The sequence below is a fragment of the Tenrec ecaudatus genome, chromosome 4 (genome assembly GCF_050624435.1).
Source record: "Tenrec ecaudatus isolate mTenEca1 chromosome 4, mTenEca1.hap1, whole genome shotgun sequence".
NCBI classification, from domain to species: Eukaryota; Metazoa; Chordata; class Mammalia; order Afrosoricida; family Tenrecidae; genus Tenrec; species Tenrec ecaudatus.
Window position 1 is genome coordinate 39350411 of NC_134533.1, and position 22354 is coordinate 39372764.

A 22354-nucleotide genomic window follows, 5' to 3' on the forward strand; every position below is an offset into this window, starting at 1 on the left:
GCCTCCAGCATTTGTTGTATTTTCCAGTTTTGTTTGTTTCCTTTGCCACCAGTGACAGTGGCGTCTCATTGCTGTTTTGCCTTGCATCTCTCCCATGGCTAATGTGTTCGAACATTTCTTCATTATACTATTGTCTTACCAAGTAGAAAATGTGTATTCGTCCAGGAAACCTGACCTTTCCTACTTTCAAGCATCGATTCGCACTGTTCCCATTGCTTAAAATGTATTCTTTTTCGCAATCCAGCTCAAATCTCCCGTCTCTAATCCTCCTGTCTGTATTACCACATTGTGCCCTATATTTAAATTAGAGTAGTTATTTTATACTGCCATTTGTAGTTAATGCTACTGCTGGAGTAATTTGTACTTTTGAGTATTCAATAAAAATTCACTTAATGGAACAAAAAGAGTTTAATTTATCTTAGCAGGAATAACAAACAAACTCACTGTTAGTTTTATGCCTTGTTTTTCCCTCTCAATGTTTGTGAGGGTGTACAAAACTAGGCAGTGTTTCCTTCTGTTATCAGTAAGATTACGATAAGTCGAAACCAACGCAACAGAACTTAACAACATGTTTTTATCCAGTGCATTCTATATTCTGAAATTAAACGGAGAGATTTAGGTAGGATAGTGAGTATATCAATTTACCTGGACATACCTTAACAAAATGGAACAGAGGACAAAAGAGATTATATCCTGACAGTATCCTTAGAGAGACTGGAGTGGATATTGAATGATGATGACAGTGACATTGTATGAAAATGACAAATCAAAGTATAGGAAATATAGAAAAGTGAACTCAAGGTTGAGATGAGGTATATAATAAAAGTACAGTTCTTCCCAGCAGAACACTGAGCATCTCAGAACTCAATGGTTTGGCAAAGAGACAGAAGCAGGGTACCAGATAGGAATCAGGTTGTCTATGAACGGGTTAGGTCAGAAGTCTTCTCTCCTAGGCCCCTGCCCACAGGTACTGCGTAATTTACAAGTGTACCATTTATCCCTAAATTAACAACAGATATATTCTTCTAAAGAATTTCAAAAAGAAGCTTGGGAAGGGTCTATAGTATGTGTGCTATCAATAAGAGAAAAGTAGGGCAACATTTGAGATGAACAATATCTATGTATAGCTATATCTATACAACTAACAAATGGAAAAGGATGGCACTGTTTTGTTAGAAAATAAAAAACACAAAGAGTACCAGCAACCCTCTTTAATTCGACGTCCTCAGTCTCCAACACTGTTGCACCCTAACCCCCCCCCCCCCCATATGCGAAACGCTCCACCTGTACAACTCAGGGGTTTTAAATTGCTCCTTTGGTTGGACCCCGGCTGAGAGCCTGCATATCTACCCTGGATATAATGATTCAGTATCTACATTTTAATAAGATCTGAGGTGGAAATACAATTTTCCAGCAGGTGTTGAATTGAAATGAACCAGTTCAAAGTTCTGATATAACTGCCAACAATTAATATGTATTAATCAATTTAGTCGTCTTCTTCTTCTTTTTTTAGTTCAAGGATCATTTGTTGGTCTTTAGGAGTGTTTTCCAGTCCAGTCTGTTGGGGCACCACACCATGACCCCAAAGGCCACCTTTACCATTCCCTGGGGACCTCGCCGCTCCATTCCCTTGCTATTCTATTGCACCCCCTTAGTGTTTTGCCTCAATGTGGCGGGGTCAGATCAGGTGCAATTCCCACACTGTGTCTCCGGTGTTGTTCCCTGTAGGGCTATGGGTCAGTGAGGGGCGTCATGTCTCATAGTGGGGCTGGCCATGTGGTCCTCTCTGTGGACTGGCTGCTCTAATTGGGATCATTGTCCTCAAGGCTTAGTGGGCCAGGATGTGCTCCACTCTCTCCTCCTTCCCCTTCATCTGCTCCCGTGTGCTCTGATCAGATATGTCCACAAATATGATGTGGAGGAAATGAGGAAAGTGTGGGTAAAAAGAGAAAAGTCTGAAACCCAATTAACGTTGCCGTTGAAAAAAAGAAAACCAGAAGAGGGAAAACAGAGGAAAAGGAATATTCGTTACAGACTCAGCCTGGATAGGCCTTTCTAGGACTACATAGTGTCCCTCGAATGGAGAAACCCAAGTGCTTGCCTACTAATTCAAAGTCTGGCAGTTCAAATCTACCCAGCAACTCTGAGGAAGAATAAACGTAGTGATCTGCATCCATACAGATTAAGGGGCAGTTGTACTCTGTCACAGAGCACTGGTATGAATATTTTAATCACCTCATATGCAAGCAAAACTGGACAATGAATAAGGATGAAGAACAGATGGCTTGGAATTACGATGTTGGTGAAGATATTGATAATAACATGGATTGCCAGAAAAATGAACAAATCTATCATGGAAGAAGTACTCTTTGTACGGGAGGATGGTGAAGCTCTGTCTCATACAGGCTGGACATGCTATCAGGAGGGCCTAGGCCCTTAATAAGGAACTCATGCTTTGCAAAGCAGACGGTAGGCACACACAGAGGAAGAACCTTGTCGAGATGGACTGACCTAGTCTGCAACCAAGTCTCGAACTTAGCAGCGCCATGAAGATGGCAGGATCAGGCAGTGCCTCCTTCTTTCTTTTGTATATCGGGTAGCCAAGAGTTGGGACCTATTCAAGGGAATCTAACAGTAACAATGAATCAGAATCAAATTGAGGGTACACAACAACCACAATAAAATACCTGTGGATACAATCCCCTTAGGAAATAGAGCCTCGTTCTTAAATTAGGCGATATTACTATAGATCACACCTCAGTTACAAAAAGAACTGGTTAGACACAGGCGTGCCTATGAAGAAAGGCGACTTCCTGGGAGGAATACCAAGGAACCGAGGATCATGGAAAAAAGTCAAGAATTTTCCCCAGGGCTGCCAGAAAGAGAATTTTTCCTTAGAGCCAAGAGCCCAAGGAGGAAATTCTAGTCTCCCGAATGGAGAGAAAATGCACATGCTTTTTAAAGACAACAAATGATGGTATTTTTGTTACAGCAAGTTAAGAATGTAAGACTAGCCTCTAAAACTAAGTTCAGTACACAGAAAACGAAAAACAATACAAAACAAAACAAGGACAGTGATTGTGGCAATTATCTTAAAAACACAGAAACAGGGTAGTGACTCAAAGCATGATATGCTTGTTGGTGGTGATCACCTGAATCCACTCATGAGTGGAAGTGGGGGAGATGCAGCATGGAAGAGATGGGCTGAATTTGGAGATGCTCTGAGGACTCTCACTGACCTCACCTATGGAGATTCAGGATGAGAGAGATCTGGCTGGTTGGTTTGAAGTACAGGTGGTGAATGGACTCTGGAGCTTACAGAGGATGTCCACTGACCGACACCACAGGGGCTAGAGATGAGCTGACCAGAACCAGATCCAATGAAGAAAAGGGTATTTGATACTATGACCTGGTGTATATTGTTGAAATTTAATGGCTTGTCCTCAACTGAGCCTTCCTTTGGTACATTGCTGCTGAAAGCTCCAATCAGTACAAAAGAATCTTTAGATCAAGAAACACTTGCCTCTTCAGAGTACTGGTTTGATAGGGATGGGAAATGTAAATATTGACTATTTACAATGAGGGAGAGATGAAAGCATGAAGTGGCTGGATTACCTGATTCTATGGTGGTTCTTTGTCTCAAAGTGATGGGAATGAGGGAAGGGCATTAGGAAGGAGAACTAGAGAAAGTAACTAGGAAGGACCTCCCAATGGATGGTTCCCTCTTTTCCTAGTGAGTCTGAGGAAGAGAGGGCTGGGGAGGATGCAGATCCATTCTCTGAGTCAGCTTTGAGTAATGATCATTAACTGATTCATCATGAAAGTTGTCATTGGAGAAGCTATGACTGTGTAAACATGGACTAAGAGGGAGGCACTGCCAGACTGGAGAGCAGTGGCGGAATCTAAAGCCCCTTAAAAGTTCTGCCATTGCTGAGGGGAGGCTCAGAGCAAGGGAATACGCCTTTCTCGTTATTTTATCAGAGGTCAGAAACCGTGAACCTGACCCAATCAGATGGACACCTTCAGCAGACCTAAGTGGATGATAGCTGAAGAGCTTCAGCCTTAAACCTCTGCCCTCCTGAGGACTAATTGTTTGGATTACTGGTTTGGACTGCAAGGGGAAACTAATCCTCTCTGTATGAGTGGGCCAGTGAGAGAGAAGTCGGGGAGTGGTTTGCAGTCCAGGGGATCATTCAATGAAGCGCCTTCTAGCTATGTGGAGCCCCAGGGTTGGACTGCTAGCGGCTAGCCACCAACTGGGAGTTCAAATGTACCAGTCACTCCCCAGGAGAACGATGAGGCTATCTGCTCCCACAAAGATTTACGGCCTCTGGAATCCTGTGGATGGTTGCTATGAGTTCGAATCAACTAGAAGGCTGTGGGTTTTTTTATTTTTTGTTTCTAATGATAGTCTTTTTCGGTTCCTACCAAATTAATGGATGGGGCTATTCAAATGAGGTGTTATGATTCACCAAGAGGATTAGATAGCTTGCTAATAAGTTAGATAAGGTACATGGCAACCTTGTGGGTGTGGGGCCACGCAAGTAAGGTCACTGACACTCCAAAGACGGGACTGGTCAGCGTTGTTATCCCAGTAGGCTCACTGTAAGCATGCCACAGGCAGAAAGGGGGGCCTCATGACCATCAAGAAAGGAAAGCCGCGTAGGTATCCGTGGGACCCAGGCATTCTCTGCACTGAGGGCCTCCTGGAATGAGACTGAGAGCGCTGTAACAGCAGAGGCAGCGAGAGTTGGAAAGAAGCAGTGCCAGAAAAATGGTGGCAGCGGCAGCAGCAGCAGGAGAATGGCAGGAGATGGCATGGTGGTTTCCTGGCCCAAGGAGCTAAAAAGCTAGTCACCTTTGGTAAGGTGACTCAGGTACTTATTGGCAGAGCTAAATCGTTTTGTAACATTTGCCTGAGCAAGGAAGAAATCAGAGACCATGGGATCCTGGGAACCCAAGGTCCAGAGAGAGCCTGCTGGCATGGCTGAAGCGAAGCTGTCCTTACTGAAGAACTGTAATGTGAGCCATTTCTGCTCCTGAATTGTAACTTGCTACTTCTCTAATAAACCTCATAATTTTAAATATGTTTGTGAGTTCTGTGTAGCCATTGTAACAGATTATTGAACCCAGCAGAGGAGTAGTGAGTGCCTTGGGTGGGTGGGTGAGGGGATTGTTGGTATTAGAATTAGTAAACAGTTGGAGAGAGGAGGCGTGTGACTTCCAGCTCACAGGAATCAGCCTTGGGTGGCTGAAGCTAATGATGATTTTCCTTCTCTCTAGTAAAGTTAGCAAAGGTCAGATGACATTGCCACCATGTCATCTTTACACTCTGCTAGAAAGGAAACAAATGAGCGGAGTTGTACAATTACTCCAGCTCACTCCCTAGAGCGTTTCTAATCCATAATGCAGGCAGGGAGAACAGAAGAAAAAAAACAGAGCCCAGCAGGGCCATAAATTGAGGACAGAGTTCAGAGTTTGGGAAGACCGAGGGAACCAACATTTAGAGGCAATAAAATCACAGAGGAAAGAGCTGCACAAGGCAAGAGCTTCCGAAATTTACAGAAGGCTCCTGCAAACCTTTCGTTGTGGAATCAAGTGTCCCTGCTGGTGAGTAAACTAAGAGAGGGCTGTGCGGGTATTGAATAACTTTAAGAAGTGGTATATGTAATAATCCTGAAAAGCCACAACAGGCTTAAACTCACTTATTTTCCCACAAGCCAGCTTAGAAATACCTTCTCGTATACAGGGAGGCAGGCAGACTCCTCAATGGGGAGAAGTTAGTCCTAAACTAAAGTGGGCTCTCAAGTTCCTGGATGGTTGAAATAGTTAATTTGCTTGGTGGTTAATTAAAAGATTGGAGGTCCTAGTCCATACACAGACATGTTGGAAGAAAGGCCTGAGAATCTACTTTGAAGAGCCAGTCATTGAAAATCCAGTGATTAGAGTTCCACTCTGAAACATATGGGCAATCCATGAATTGTATGAATTTGATGTAAAGTGGTGGGTTGGAAAAAGAGCCTCTGAACCAACCCTAACCAAGCTTAGAAACAGGAATATAACAGAATCTTGCCCACAATAGTACAGTATTTACAATGGCCAGCAATCAATCAAAAGTTACGATGCAGGCAAGGTATGTGTAATATAGAGCCCCTAATAAGGAGAAACCTCAACTAACGAACAGTTTCACAAATCATGCAGATGATTTAGCAGCAAAGGACACTAAATAACTTTACATAGTTTATTCTTCTTGTCTTTAAAAATATATAAATATAATATGTATTATATATATACTTGATCGATTTATTATCTTAAAAATAAGCCAAAAGAAATTCTTCCTGTAGGAGTTATATAAAAATTTGAAGTGATAAGCGCATGTTTTGTTTTCTTAGTTCTTCAAAATGATGGTGCCGTTGATAATATTTCAGATGAAAATAAGGCCTTTCTTTAGTAACGAGCTAACACTTACCTGACAGTACTACCAGCGCTCTACACAACACCACAGAGAAAATGATATGAAAATAATAAGATTTCATTTTTTAATCAAATGAAACCATTTAGAAAATTAGTATATGAATAAAGAAATTGCCACTATCCTCGGTTTATATTAAGAATGAATTCTACTTTTAAAAAGGTTTTATAGGAAACCAAATTATTACCAGTTTCAATGCCCAAATAATACCAGTATTTAAGATTATTTAGTTTTCTTCCCCCCCATGGGAAACATTTATCCTTATCCATGAGATGTTATAAATATATTCCTTCGCTTTCCCATTCATCTGTTTCTGTGCTTATCACTATATTATTTTGTGGTCTTTGTTTTGGCAGATGTACGTGCAAAATCTGATTCTAACAGTTTGACCCTTCTTAGTTTTTATGTTCTCCAGGGCATAATAAAATCCAAGATACAATCCCCCAGCAGTTAATGAAGCTTAACCTCACACCCTCTTAATTACCAATGCATTACACCAACTATGGGCATCATACTCCTCTCCAAGCTATCTTACAATTCAGCAGAAGTACTACTGAGCTATTATGCAGCAGCATAATCCATGCAGCATGAGAAATCCTCCTTAAAGACAATCTTTTGATCCTTGCAGGTTTTGGTAACTGTATAATTAATACTACTTAAGCATTATCCATGTATCAGTAAGTATATTGTATCAGTAAGTATATTATTTTGTTGATTTGTGAAATTTGTTATGGGAATATTTATTTTTTGAAAGCTGGAAAGAGAAATAAATCTATATATATATATATTATTACCTGATGATGATAATTAGAACACAAAAGTAGTCCCATTATCTATCCCAAATACCCATGTGTTAAAAACACATTTCCTACATAATGTTCATTAGAAATCATTACAAGCATAGGGAGGAGTAACTTTAGTCATTAAAAACATTTAGAAAAATTAATGTCAGTGGGGATAGTTTTGGGCATTTAAAAAATGTTTTAAAACTTATGTTTTTAATCCCAGTAATTAGAAAATTAATTTAATTTAATCCAATGTCAAACTATATCTAGTACAAATTCAGCAAATATCTGAGTATAATTTAAGTTTTTCCGCCCTTAACAAATTACTGACATTATAAGAATAGTATAAAACATTTTTCCATTGTTTTATAAATATAATCCTAATAAAAGTCGTCAAGTTAAACCAAGCTGCCAACATATATGCTGGGGTAAGAACAGTGTGCTAAATAGTTTCCAATTGATTGTTTCCCTTTAACATGTAAACCAGAAATATGCTGAAAAGACCAGATAATCTCTTTCACCTTTATTTTCTGACAAAGACACAGAAAAGAATAAAGATAATATGAACTGAAAATGGAAGTTTGCATTAAGATGCAGTCAGAAATGGATGTAAGGATTACTCTAAGTAAATAAAGAAATAAAAATAATTATCTTCATTTAAACACAATCATAATGTAATAATTTATAAATATTCTCTTCTCAACCATTCCATTTTCAGGAATACTAACCACAGAAGGGTCTGAAGCAATTTAGACATATAATTAAGACCTGCATATTACTCCAATCTATTAACTCCTTAAATAGCGCAGCTATGGACAGAATTGGCAGAGATGATTTTAAAGGGAAACACACTTGAGAACCTTGGAATTTTAATATTACTAGTGTCCATAGGTATTTTCTTGATATATGAAAACATCAAAACCTTCAAAGTGTTCAGAATAAATCTTTATGTAACAGCTATTAATGATATTGATTTTCTTAAGTATACTAAACTGAAATACTTATTTTATGTATTTTATATAACAAAATGCGAAAGTTGTACTGTGTGTTATGCAAAGGTTTTCTTTACTATAGACAAATGTCTTAAATACAAGCATCTTTAAAATAGCCAAGTCCATGCTCTTCTTAAAGAGAAACAATGATGCATTGTGGGTAACTATTAATATTTCTACCCAGAAACATTGGGATTTTCCAGGGGAAGGGAAAGAGTTGTTGCAGAGGGGTATTGGGTTTATGTCAATGGTGGTGGAATAATCTGGAAAAGGAGATCAATAGAGGCTGTATAACGTGAATCAATGATACTGACTATAGTAGTTATTAGTCGTGGAATTGGAGACAGTTCTGTTGTGCATAAATTTTTCACAATTAAAAAAATAATTACATGAATAACTGACTACAAGGAAGAAGAAAATGTTTTAGGATTGAATATGATGATAGTTGTACAATTCTTCTAGAGATGATTGAATTACTGAATTGTATGACAGGCAGATAAAGTGCTAATAAAGTGTTGTTAAAAATTGAAATTTTCCTTTGCTAGGTTTCTTTTGGAAGCAAAGTTTATATATTAAATGCTGTCAGTGCATGTTACACATCAATACAGTTACTATTCGGAGGGATAATATAAGGTAGTACCTTGCAAATTATTCTACAGTCAAGTTGCAGAGAGCTACTAGGGCCGTGACAGAAGCAGGCATTGCTGTCTTCCTTTAAGGAGCTCAGATCAGCTGATCTTACCTGTTTCCAGTTTGCCTTCAGGGAAATACTACTGGCCTTCTTTTCAAAATTGACCAGACTTTTAGCCATCCAGAACCAGTTAAACTGTAGGAAGTGCATTTTTCAAAATGATTGGCTTTCAAAGGGCTCTGATATTATTAATAGCCCATAATTTCAAAGGATAGATGTAGTAAACTGAGGTTACATTCCGCAACTTCCTGTCAGTTTCTCATGCACAAAACGTAAAAGTTTTGTAAACAATTTCTAGACATGTGACGCATCACCCCAATCCTGACAGTCCTGCCTCCTTTTAGGCTTCCACACGGCAAAGCAAAGCTATCACTTTTGCATGTAATAAATATTCATTGCCTACCTCGTCTATACGTTGCCTTTTCGGTTTCAAGATACTTTGCACTTTTTCATTCATTTATTTATTTGGAAAGCAGATGAAAATATATTTAATTTTTTAATGGCTCTGGTTTTCAGAATGTGAAGGCATTTATTCCTCTTACAAAAATTGACTATATGCAGATGAAAAACGAAATCAATTGAGTCTTCCAAATACTGTTTTGGCATAGCTTCTTTTCAGAGCTCCAGCACAGTTACACGAGCTTGCCATTTTAAGCAACAATGAGGGAAAGATTCATAAACATGTTCTCTGTGGGTTCAAAATGAAATGTTTGAATGTAAACTTGAGACCTGGGGTAATACCTCCTGACATCAATGGTGCTTTCAGATTTATAAAGCAACATTTCAGAGGTCATTTTTCACTTGGAAATAAGGTAGTCAGAATCAGTGTTATACCCTTCTTAATGAGAGGTGATGGGACTTGAGCAACGTCCCACAGCTGTTTAAGTAGCAACACAGAAATGAAAATCTAAACTGTGTCTTATTTCCAAATCCTAAGTCAAATTCATTGTCTCAAGAACAAATAATCTATCTCACAGAATACGACTTAGACAACACTAATGTGGGGCAGAATTCTTATCTTTTAGTTAATTGACGCACAAACACCCATGCCAAATGTCTGCTCTTTTCCATGTTATTGCAGAAATGGTTTTCCCCAGGTAGTGACAGAGAGATGGAGAGGGGGTGAGTTTATTCATCTCTACATTTAAAAAAATATACAATTGTAGCCTTCGTTCCCTTACTGGAAAATAAGGCACATACTCTCTGTAAATCTGGCTCCAAATGTAGGTCACTGGAAGCAGTACTGAGCCTTTGTATGTTTTTTTATTTTGTTTTTTTCCCTCCCCTCTCTTAGCCTTTTTAGTTTGCCAAAGAAGCTCAAACTGTGGCTGCCATGGGAGAACTCAGAATTTTAAATAAGCTCTCACAAGCAGGCAAGGAGGGAAAAAGAGTGAAACCCTGGGGTCAAACAGCAAATTTCCGGCTCAACTAGCACTTCAGAGCAGTAAGCACTGAGAATTGTATAGATAGCCTAATAATTTTCTCAGTAAATAAAACATTGACAATAAAATGAAGAGAACATATTCTGATTATAGCTCTACCTTCAAATGACCCCTCTAATATCTGTACTTAGAGTTAGGCAAATTATATACAGTAATAAAATTTTTAAATAGGAAATACTAAAACACAATTTTATAATTTAGAAAACGCAAAACTAAGTAGAAAGAGTTATAATGTATTGTACATGTCCAAAATATGCGAAGTTGCATGATGCGAGGACCCTGAATTAATTTTTAAGTGACCTGTAACAATGTATTTGTGTTTGGGCCATCGAAGAGTATTCCCTTAACCCTCCTGTGAAAGAACTTGGAAAATAAAGATTGAATCTTAAATATTTATTCTACATACTCAATAGATGAGCCTGGGTTCTGATTGAGAGGTTTTATTTTATAATCAGCGAATAACACATGTGGCAGAAAACATAAAATTTAAAATTTTATACGATTTTGATAGAAGGAAACAGAAACTTTTAAATAACAATCCAAACATTACATTGCTTAGTTTCGTTTTATATAATGTATTTTAACTTAATTCTAAACTAATTAATATCTCTGAAATCTATTAAAACCAGAGAACCAAAAAAAAGCAAAAGATAAATGTTATCATGAGTCAGATATTAACAGATGAACTCATTATTTAGTGAAAAGCTTGATATTTTAGGATATAGAATAAAGTTTTCATATTAGTAAGAAAGTATAATTTTTACTTTGGGATCTTATGGCCCTTTACAAAGAATTCTAAAGCTGTGGGTCCAAATGTTCATAAATGGTTCATTATATAATGAACTTCATTACTAAATCTCCTGTTGGTATAAGGACTTCATTATAGTATGGCTTCTTCACCAACTATAGAAATGATCCCTGACAGTATAGTCTTTAGTATGGCTTCTCATAATGAATTGTCAACTATTCAATAACTTAAAGATCATTAGAAAGTTACTATTTCCCTTTTATCATGAAGGATCTTCTCTGAAATAAATATGTGAACTTTCACTTTACACAATTTTAAACTTGAACTATTTAATGTTATAGTTCTTACTTAAAAACATTATATCCTATAAGGCTTTACAAAAGGTCACACCTGCTAATATTTGTGTCCTTATCCTTAGTACATATGAAAACAATAAAACTTTTAAGCTCTTTAGCATTTTCTAGCCTATTTTAACTGTAATTAATGTGGGACAATGTACTACTAAACAATAATGAGACTAATTAAGAATTCACCCTTGGCTCTGGGTGAATGCATATCACTTCTTGCATGTATGAATTTTACTATTATCTAAAAGCTAGGATGTGGTCACTAACAAATATTCAAATTATGTTTGACAAGGGACGTCCATGTTACTAAATAGCATTTACATTTACTTTTGGAAATAATTTTGCTTTCTCTAATCCTGTAAATATTAATATATAACATTAAGATTATTAGGAGGATATAACAGAGAAAAAGCATAGCATTTTCAAGTTCTAAAGAAGTGTTTGTATATATATTTTTTTGTACATATAATTTTTGTTTCATGAAAAAATAATCAGTCAATCTACTGGTAAATATTAAAACATTTTAGCACAAAACATAGTTCTTATTATGTTAGAAAACATTCCATAGAAAGTTTCATGAAGAATATTTATCAGCACATTTGAAATGATCAAGAAAATTCTTTTTGATGAAAAAGTTAACTGAAAAATACTTACCATATGTGTATTTAAGTGCTTAACAACATCATGTATATTGTTCTATAGGATTTTCTAAGGGGTGTAATTTTTCAGTGTTACATTTTAATACTGACTTCCTGAAGGAGCTTTGACTACAATAGGCATGAATATGTTCTCAAAGGATGATGGATAAATTGCTGGGTGGTTATATAATATATCTTAGGCAGCTGATGGGGCTTTTTATCCTTTACTTGTCTTTTAGTTATACACAGTTTTAAGATAATTATGGTCTAGAAGATTGTCTTTTCCCTTTTCTTGCACCAGAAATATTTGCCTTGGTTATAGGTTCCAGAAATCCCCAATCATACATCATAAAATTAAAATGAAACAGTTTACAGCATTTTATTCCTGCTGTAAACTGCACTGTCTCTAAATACTGTTAATACTTTGGCTTTTTGGTCATTCACTGGCTTCCAGTTTGTTGGCGTCAATTAAATTTTAGTTAGAACAAACAGACAAATTGCTAAATAAAAATCTTGATGAGAAATAATAATGTGATTTTGTGTGTTCTACTAGGAAAAGGTAAAAATATAAGTGGACATTCCTATAATAAAATGCCTTCTATTTCCTTTTACTTATACAGTTCACATCTATCATAATAAAAAAATGGAATTGAGATAGAATCTCATATTAAATATGAATTTTTGCTATAGAATAATAATGAAATTAACATGAGATAGTATAAACAAAATACATAACATTAGGACAAAACTGTATGGGGGACTGAAACAGAAAATTCAATTCATTCAATCATGAATGAAAAGGATTGAAGTGAAACGTCAGCTGTTCTAGAAAGCTTGTGTGTGTACATACTACTGTAAGGGATATCGTCACCAAATTGCTATGATAGTTAAACTCAACTAGATAAACATAAAAGAATGACATAAAAGTTTTTCATTCAAGAAGTAAGAATTACAATGACATCCATTAGGACTAAATAGTTTCATAAAGAACGTGTTTAGATAGGAACTCTTAGACTCTCTTCACCGAAGCAGAGTCAAGAAAATCAAGGACTCATAGAAATATACAGTCCAAACGACTAAGAGACCACCCGGGCCTCGGCGCCCTTGATCCCAAGAAGAACTAGATGTGCCGACTACCAGAACTGACCGTTCTGCAGTAGACCCCATCAGATGGTCCTGGGTAGAGTGGGAAGAACAATGTAGAACCTTGTCAAGCTCAAATCATCAAGAACAAGCTTCCTGGTTTAGTAGAGACAGGGGAGACCCTTGGAGCCTGGTGGCACAGAAGGTTTCTAGTTGGGCTGTTAACTGCCAGGTTAGTAGTTAGAAACTACTAGTTTCTCTTGAGGAGAAAAAGGAAACCTTCTACTCTCATAAAGAGTTACTGTCTGAGACACCACCAGGGTGGCTCTACTTTGTCCTGTCGCGTGACCAGGAGTCACCATTGCCTCAATGGCTGTGAACTGAGTTGACTTGGTGGGACCCACAGGAAAACGTCAATTCTGGAAGTGAACTCACCCTCAGAGCTCAGCTGTCCGCCAAATAATAAGACAGGGTGAAATCACAATAAAAATTTAAAAATAAATTTTAAAATTCCCATAGTGTACAAGTAGAGGCATAATTTTATAAAATTATTTTAGGAGTGTGAAAGAAAAAAAAAGCTGAGAAGACCACTGTCCTTCAGAATCTGGAAAACCAACCAGGATATAGTATATATGATGATGCTCACTCAGTAAGACTTAGTGAAACAAATATGCAGTATCTTGTGATGATTTTAAGTGTTATCTTTAAAATTTTCAGTAATATTAATCTAGTACTATTTTCTTACATTAATCACATACATGTAACGTTCATTTAGCCACCATTCAACTCTTGTAGGCATTATGAACACACAAAGTGATTTGCTGCTGTACTGGTTCCCACTCATGGTGATTAATGTATCTGAAGCACTGCTAATATTATTATCAGACATGCTAGGGGTTTTTCTTTACCTGTTTTTTTCTTGTTATCTTAACTATGCAAAATATCATCTACTGTACATAACAATTTATACTTATGAATCCTTTCTTCTTAGCTCTTAGATTTAAAGACGTAAAAAAGTCAAATACTGTACTGTTTTAGAATCGATTTACGTTTGTTTGGGCTAAGTACAAATGTGAAATATTCAAAAGTTTTATCAAATAATCTGCTGATTTTATTGATACCATCTTTGTTTTTCATTCTGTTATTTGTTTTAACTCATATGGTACCTAGTGATCTCCTATGCATATATCAAATGGTTTTAAGGTGAAAATTAAAATTTTAATTGGTTTATAAGAAATTCTTAAAATAATAGTTAAATCATACTTAAGATTTGTACATATGACAGATGTGCTTTACAAAATTGATGTATGTATGGATTGTGATAAGAGTTGTATGAGCCCCTAATAAAATGATTTTTAAAAGACTTGTACATATGTCCATATATAAACATATTTGTATGTGATGGTGGGGAAATAGATCTATGTGCATATATTTACAGGTTTAGTAGTAAAGTAGCAGATGGACATTGGGCTCCACTCAAGTACTTCCTCAATGCAAGAACACTCTGTTCTATTAAATTGGCATTCCATGACGCAAACCTTCCCGACAAAGGATTGCTGAAAACAAAGCCGGTGCATAAGCAAACACTGTGAACAAAGCTGATGGTGCCTGGCTATCAAAAGACATAGCATCTAGGGTCTTAAAGGCTTGAAGGTAAATGAACGGTCATCTAGCTCATAAGCAACAAAACCCACATGGAAGAAGCACACCAGCCTGTGTGACCACAAGGTGTTGAAGGGATCAGGTAGTAGGCATCAAAGAACTATCAATCATATCACTGTAAACGAAGAGGAGTGATGAATGGGGACCCAAAGCCGGTTTTTAGGCAACTGGACATCCTCTTACAGAAGGGTTGCGGGGAGGAGAGAGCCAGTCAGGGTGCAGGGTATCAACGATGAAACATATAACTTTCCTCTAGTTCTTAAATGCTTCCTCCCCGACACTATCATGATCCCAATTCTACCTTAAAAATCCAGCTAGACCAGAGAATGTACACTGGTACAGATATGAACCGGAAACACAGGGAATCCAGGACAGATGACCGCTTCAGGACCAGTGGTGATACTCAGAGAGCGAAGAGAGGGTGGGGTAGAAAGGGGGAACCGATTATAAGGATCTACATATAACCTCTTCCCTGGGGGACGGACAACAGGCAAGTGGGTGAAGGGAGACATTGGACAGTGTAAGATATGACAAAATAATAATAATTTATAAATTGTCAAGGGTTCATGATGGATGGGAAAAAACAATTAGCAGCTGATACCAAGGACTTAAGTGGAGAGCAAATGTTTTGAGAATGATGATGGCAACAAATGAACAAATGTGCTTGACACAATGGATGCATGTATGGATTGTGATACGAGTTGCATAACCCCCAAATTTAAAAAAAAAAGAATTTTAAAGAAAGGCTTCAAGTTAGGAAAAATAAATTGGGCTAATTGGGATGAAAATAGGTTTAATAAATCATATCAAAATGAGAATACAATTAATACAGTAATTAATACAATTAATACAGTAATTAGAAGTAAAGAATTAAATATTTCTATCTTTCTTCAGTAAGTAGTATACAATGGTTTTTATTTGCTATTACATAATTTTTGCAAAGACATGGCCCAATTATGCTGTTTGCTGTCAGTCTCTAATAGATTATTACAGCTTTCCCCAGTGATATAAAATTTTAATTAACAATAACATTAATTTAAAATTGAAATTATAGGCTTAAATAAATTTCCTCCTTTTAAGAGGAAAAAAGTATACTTCAGTTAATGCATTTAAAAACCATTTGTATGTATACAAACATGTTTCATAAATTTTTTCCATGAAACATTCACTGTTAGATAATTTAATAGACATCGAATTGGAAATTCTCTACCTGTAAAATGTCAGCAGGGTCTTCTTTAGCGGATGCGACCAACAGAGCATGCCCACTCATGATTCCCTCTGCCAGGAAATACTTGAAGAGTAAAGGTGAATAAATATCGTATCTGTCCTCTTCTGTAAAAACATAAAACAAAAAACATTCAGAATCCTATCATATACCAAACGCATACATTTCTACAACTTTTCTCCGCAAAACAAGAACAGGAGGTGGGCGGTACTTATGTCTTCCTGATGTATGGGAACATAGGCTGCGTGACTTGACTACACAGTCATTGGCAAGTAGGTACTTTGAACGAAGTCTGATTCCACCCTTCAGTCTCTCCGACTTCTGTAATCCACAAAGTTCAGAGGGTAATATAGGACTTTAATGTCAAAGAAGTCACGGAGTTTTCGCTTGCGTATTATGATACATGCCATTTCCTCAGGCGCGACACCTCTCACATGTCCATTATTACCTATACGCTTGCCCCTCCTTTCTTTCATGTCGCAATACATTTCAGTAACGTTGCATGCTATTTCTTCCATGTCACAATAATTAAGCACTTCAGTGATGAACATGAAATGTGAAGGTCCGAGGAAATGGCAAAATTCAGGCTGCAACCACAGCAAAGTGTCCTCCGATGGTGGTGACAACGACACACACGACGTCTAAGTCTTGAGTGCTGCTAACCCTGTTAACTCGGGCACCAGCGAGTGATATCCTTCCCAGCTTGAGATGGGAAAGTCTGGAGCACAGGACTGTCAAGAGAGCTGGGAGACTGGGGAAGGGACCCCAGAAATCAGCCCCTCAACGTCTGAGACTCCAAATGTGAACACAAACTGCCCAAGCACTGGGCAGCGGGGGAGTTATTTCATGGAGTTCTTCTCTTCTGGCCAGTCTGTATCTTCCTCCACATGACCTTTCCATGCCGGGTCTGCTAAGAAGACCCGCAGGTATATACAGATGGGATTCACTTGTGAACAATGACACACAGGATTCCCAGGAGTGCTATCCTGCGGTGTATAAAATGAGCTGTCTGAGGAGCAAGAGCCAGGCGTGGAGTGTGTCCTCTGGACCTGCGATTCCTGCACAGGGAACTTCTGGGATCCAGAAGACAGCAAACACCTTCCAACTCATTTTATAAAGTAGGATACTGATTCTACCGGTAAAGGAAAAGGATGCTAGAGACCACTATTATTCATAACCATACAAGAAAGTAACTCTTTAAAAAATAGTTTTTGAAAGTAACTCTTAAAGCCTCATCAAACCAAACAGAGCAATATATAAGGTAAATAAAGTATGACGCAGTAGGTTTTATCACAGTAATGCAAGTTTAGGTTTAATATCTGAAAAATTAGTCAATGCACTATTGTAAGAGACATAAAAAGTAAAATCATATGATAATTTTGATAGATGCAGAAAAAGCCTTTGAAAAACTTAATGCCAATTTACAAAATAAACTTGTTTCAAACTGAAAGCATAATAAAATTTCTTCACTCTGATAAAAAACAAAAACAAACAAACAAACGAAATTAAAACTCATTGCCATCAAGTGACCCTACAGGACAGACAAGGTCAAACTGCCCTTGTGAGTTTCTGAGACTGTAACTATGGGAGTAGAAAGCCCTCTGGCTGCCGTGGAATGGCTGGTGGTTTCAAACTGCTCACCTTACGGATTGCAGCCCAATGTGTAACCACTCCGCCACCAGGGACCTTTTACTGGCACACCAGGCTTCCATAGGAATACATCATAGGTTGCTGTTGTTAAGTGCCCTGAGTCCGTTCTGTCTCCTATTACAACAGAACAAAGCACTGCCCAGTCCTGCACCATCCCCACAATTGGAATGTTCGAGCCCGCATGGAACCCTTCTCCAGGGTCTGGTTTTTTCTGGGAACATATCTTGAGTACACCTTCCTCGGAAAGCTCACCCTCCATGCTTCAAAGGAGCATGCTGCCTATACTTTTTCCAAGAAAGACTTATTTGTCTTTCAGCCAGTCCATGGTCCTTTCAAGATTCTTCCCAAAGCCCGTAATTCCAATGAATCCAGCCTCTTATCCACAGTACAGACCAGCGATTCCACTTGGGAGTGTTTGATCCACGAGACTGAACGCATGTTCCTCACAGAGATTTTACAGCAGCTCTTTTAATAATATCCTTAAATTGGACAAACATGCATGTTCATGAACTTGAAAATAAAGAAACCATGGTATATTTTTAAATGGAATATTACTCAGCATTATAACAGCTTTTCTACAAGAATTGTGAGAATATAGACAAATCTCAAAAATGTTACACTAAGGGGGAAAAGCCAGAGGTTTTAAAAGTACATACTATATGATTATATGAAAAATTTAGAGAAATAATGCTAATCATCATTGATAACAAAAATGATATTAGGTTTCTAAAACTAGGACACTTTTGGTATTAGAAACTTTCAGGGTAATTAAAATGGTTTATATCTTGTTTGTGGTGGTGATTGCATGTGTTTATACATTTGTTAAAAATAAATCAAATAACTCACGGTTAAAGTGGGCATTTTTTGGCTATGAGTCAGTGAACTTGGTGAAGCAGACTCAGCTGCAATGAGCACCCTCAGTGAGAAGAAGTGCCACGTTGGCAGTAACAAGAGCTCAAACACTCAGGAAGGAGCTGCACTTAGTCCTGTTAGACGGAAGGATGCCATGAGTGGAAGACGACTCAACGATAGCTAACAAAAGCAAAAATTGGCTTACGAAAACAATTTCCTAAAAATCATGGTCACATGATCAGCGATGTTCACTAGTCTGATTCTTATCCTCAGCTCTTCCTTTCCATCATCAAAACTACGTAATTGCCGAGTCTGCTGCCTTCCACCTCTGAAAAGTTTTGGAATCATTCAACTTTTAAGTTTACCTCCAAGAGCTGAACTTGAAGTCTCACCCTCATCTTTTACCACCACTCTCCCAGGCTTGCTCCCTCCATTCCATTTTCTACACTACGCAGGAAGATTTTTCCTGTAAAGTAAAACTGATTTCATCATTCCCTGTTTTAACACCTTTCATAGGGCTTCACGAGTAAAGCAATAAAGGAGCTAGGCCCAAAGGGCAGGAAGATAGATCAATGTTAATGGGGAGCTCAGCAAGGGAAGTGAAAGAGTGCTGTTATTTTGAACGGGGTCACGAAACAAAATGTGTATAAATTGTTGCAAGGAAAATTGATATACTCTAAACATGTAGAAAAATTACCAAACAAACAAAAAGAGAACGTACCCCCGTTCCCTCCAAAAAAACCCCAAAGAGACACAAACAAAAACACCACTGCGCCGTCAGGCAGATGGAAGCCTCCTTAATCGTGGTCGGCCTTCTTTCTCAACCTTTTCTTCTTCACAGAGTCTAGGTATAGCAAACAAATTCCTGGCATTGCTTATTGCTCTTGCCTCGGGTTGATGCATGAATCAGGCTACTTCTTTGACTAATTCCCTGAAATCTTCCCAAATCCACATTAGTTAAAGCCACCTTACAGCTTTCATCAAAGCTGGTAGATGATCAATGGACTATGGAGCCCCCAATTTGTTCCTACAGAAGCATTTATGACACATTCCTGAAATTCCCCATACTCTGAAAGATCCTTAGGGTAAGAGAATATTTACGAAATCCTTCTAGAATTAATTAGGAGAAAAACAACAAACAGATACTATTTTGTCTTCTACATCAGCTGGACACTACTATGGTTTGGCTGGAAACATTCTCTCTCCCTCATCTGCCTCGCAATCACACACACACTCGCAACGTATTCGAGAACAGTACACTAGCCCTATTTTCCTCAGAACTGTGAAAGACGGGAAAACCTAAGAGGAGGAAGGTCACTTACTTACAAACCCAAAATTAAACTCACTGCCACTGAGTTGAGCTCAAGTGACAGAGCGCCTGTAGAACCCATTAGAACCGGCTGTGGGTTTCTGAGACTGTGACTCTTCACCGGAGCAGAAGGCCCCTCTCGCGCGAAGCTGCTACTGGCCCATGGGCAGCAGGCGACTGCGTGACCCGTTACACCACCACAGTGCCGTGATCACAGGACGTAAGTTCGATCGATTGAAAATGACCAATTTTGTGAAACAAGTGTTGAGGTCATACAATAGGTATTTATTTCATCTCTTTAGTCACAATAATATAGAGCAAGTAAAGTAGTAATGATGATCTGACGAAAATGTCAACAGAGTAAAATCATGGTTTTGGCCTAATTCCTGTGAGAGATAACTGCCCTGTTCTCCACAGTAGTTGACTAAACGAACAATAATACACTTAGCTAAGACTTACATAAACTAGAGTATCGCCAGAGGAGACAAATCAGAATAATGATGAGAATTAAAAGCACATGAAATGAGAGAGGAAATATTTAGCTTGGAAAAGTTAAGTAGTGTTGGTAACCTGTCCTAAAAACCAACCACTGCTGAGTTGATTCCTTCTCAAATAAAATGTAGGATGGACCCTACGGGACAGAGCAGAACTGCCCAGAGGCTGTACATGTTTACAGAAGCAGCCTTTATCTTTCTCCCACAGAGCTGTTGGTGGATTTGAACCACCAACCTTGTAGTTAGCAGTGCAGGGCTTAACTCACAGAACCACCAAATCTCCTAAAAGGATGAATCACTCACTCAAACACCATTATTGAGTCATTTCCTACTCATAGTGGCCCCACAGGATGGGGTAGAATTGCCCTGGGGAGTTGTAAGACTGGGACGCTTTTGTGTAGTAGAAAGTCTCATCTTTCTCCGATGGAGTGGCTGGTGGTTTCAAACTGCAGACCTTGCGGTTTGCAGCCCGACATGTAATAATGACATTGCAGAACTCTTGACTGGAACAACAAACTTGATTTTAATAATTCAAGTATAAGAGAGCTAAGAGGTCTAGGCCAGAAAAGCTGAAGTCTAAAGACTTAAGCCTAGAGAGGGACTTTGACAAAAACTGAAGATCACTCAAAGGGCCTTTCATTTAAAAACTACCACAACTCCATCAGGGCCACACATAAACAGCAGGAGACAAACTTGATGACTGGGATTGCTTAATAATTAGACACATATGTGCAGCACAAGATTTCATCAAAATTGTCAAAAGAGAACTCACAGATTGGGAGAAAGCATGTCAATGACACATCATACAAGGGACTAATTTCTAAAAGGTACAGAAAACTAAATTCTAAGTTATATTGAAAAACACCTCAACAACAACAAAAAAAGGCAAATTATCAAATTGTAAAATGGCCAACAAACATGAAGAAAAATTCTTAAGTCATCAGAGAGACATAAAGCAAAACAACGAGCTATCACAACACCCAACATGAGCAGAAAAAGTTCACAAACTAGGAAACAATCAATGTTGGCCACAGTGTGGATGGAATCCTCTTACAGTGCCTCATACAGTGGGAATGTAAAGTAGTGTAACTTTTATGGAAAGTGATACGGCACTTAATAAGTTAGAAATAGAAATACCATATGGCCTACTGAAATTTCAATAGCCTCATATACATATGGAAATTGGTGAGTGAGTAATCCACATATAAATATAAACATTGACTAAGGATGACTGAAGAAGAATCCATGCTTTTAAATTATGGGGCTAGTGAAGACACCGACAGTACTATGGACTGCCAAAAGAACAAAACTGGTGGTTGTAGGTAGAAGTACAGCCAGAATGCGCTATAGAAGTGAGGATTGAGACTTTATCTCACATCCCTTGGACATGTCATCAGGAAAGCCGTCTTGGTAATGTAGAAGGACGGCAAAAAAGAGAAGACCTTTGATGAACTGGATTGACACAGGGGCTGTAAAAGTGGGGCTCAAGCATAACAATCACGAGGATGGCACAGGACGGGGACGTGGTTCATTCTACTGCACACAGTAGAATGCCAACATGAGTCAGAATGGACAGGGTCAAAGAAAAACAACTTTATTCACAGCCTTTGGGCCAATTCGACTCCTAGCAACCAGAGAAAGATGAGGCTGCCTGGTTGCAGAGATTTGGTCTTACAAACCCCATGTAGACTTCCTAAGAATCAAAAGCGACTTGATAGCAATGGGTGAGTAAAAGGATGTTTCTCTTTTGAGAATATTTACAATGATTAAGTAACTAAACCATGTTCACATTAAAAAACAAAAGAGCGAATGAACAATATATTTGTCCAGATTAACATACGATATAGAGCTCCAATATGCTGAGCATATGTGAAAACACATGTGGAATAAATCCAAACCCCAATCACTGTCATGGAGTCCATGTTAACACACAGCCACCTAATAGACAGGGTGGAACTGCCCCG

The 22354-nt window shown here is 38.1% G+C and overlaps 1 protein-coding gene across 3 annotated transcripts in view; it reads right to left on the minus strand.

The window, feature by feature from the left end:
* The window catches only part of ELP4 (elongator acetyltransferase complex subunit 4), a 245697-nt gene that overhangs the window by 209694 nt on the left and 13649 nt on the right, over positions 1–22354 (minus strand). For all 3 annotated transcript variants that reach the window (XM_075545945.1, XM_075545946.1, XM_075545947.1), the window contains exon 3: positions 16071–16192. In XM_075545945.1, coding sequence (XP_075402060.1) covers positions 16071–16192 — 122 coding nt within the window. The remainder of the gene's footprint in view (positions 1–16070; positions 16193–22354) is intronic.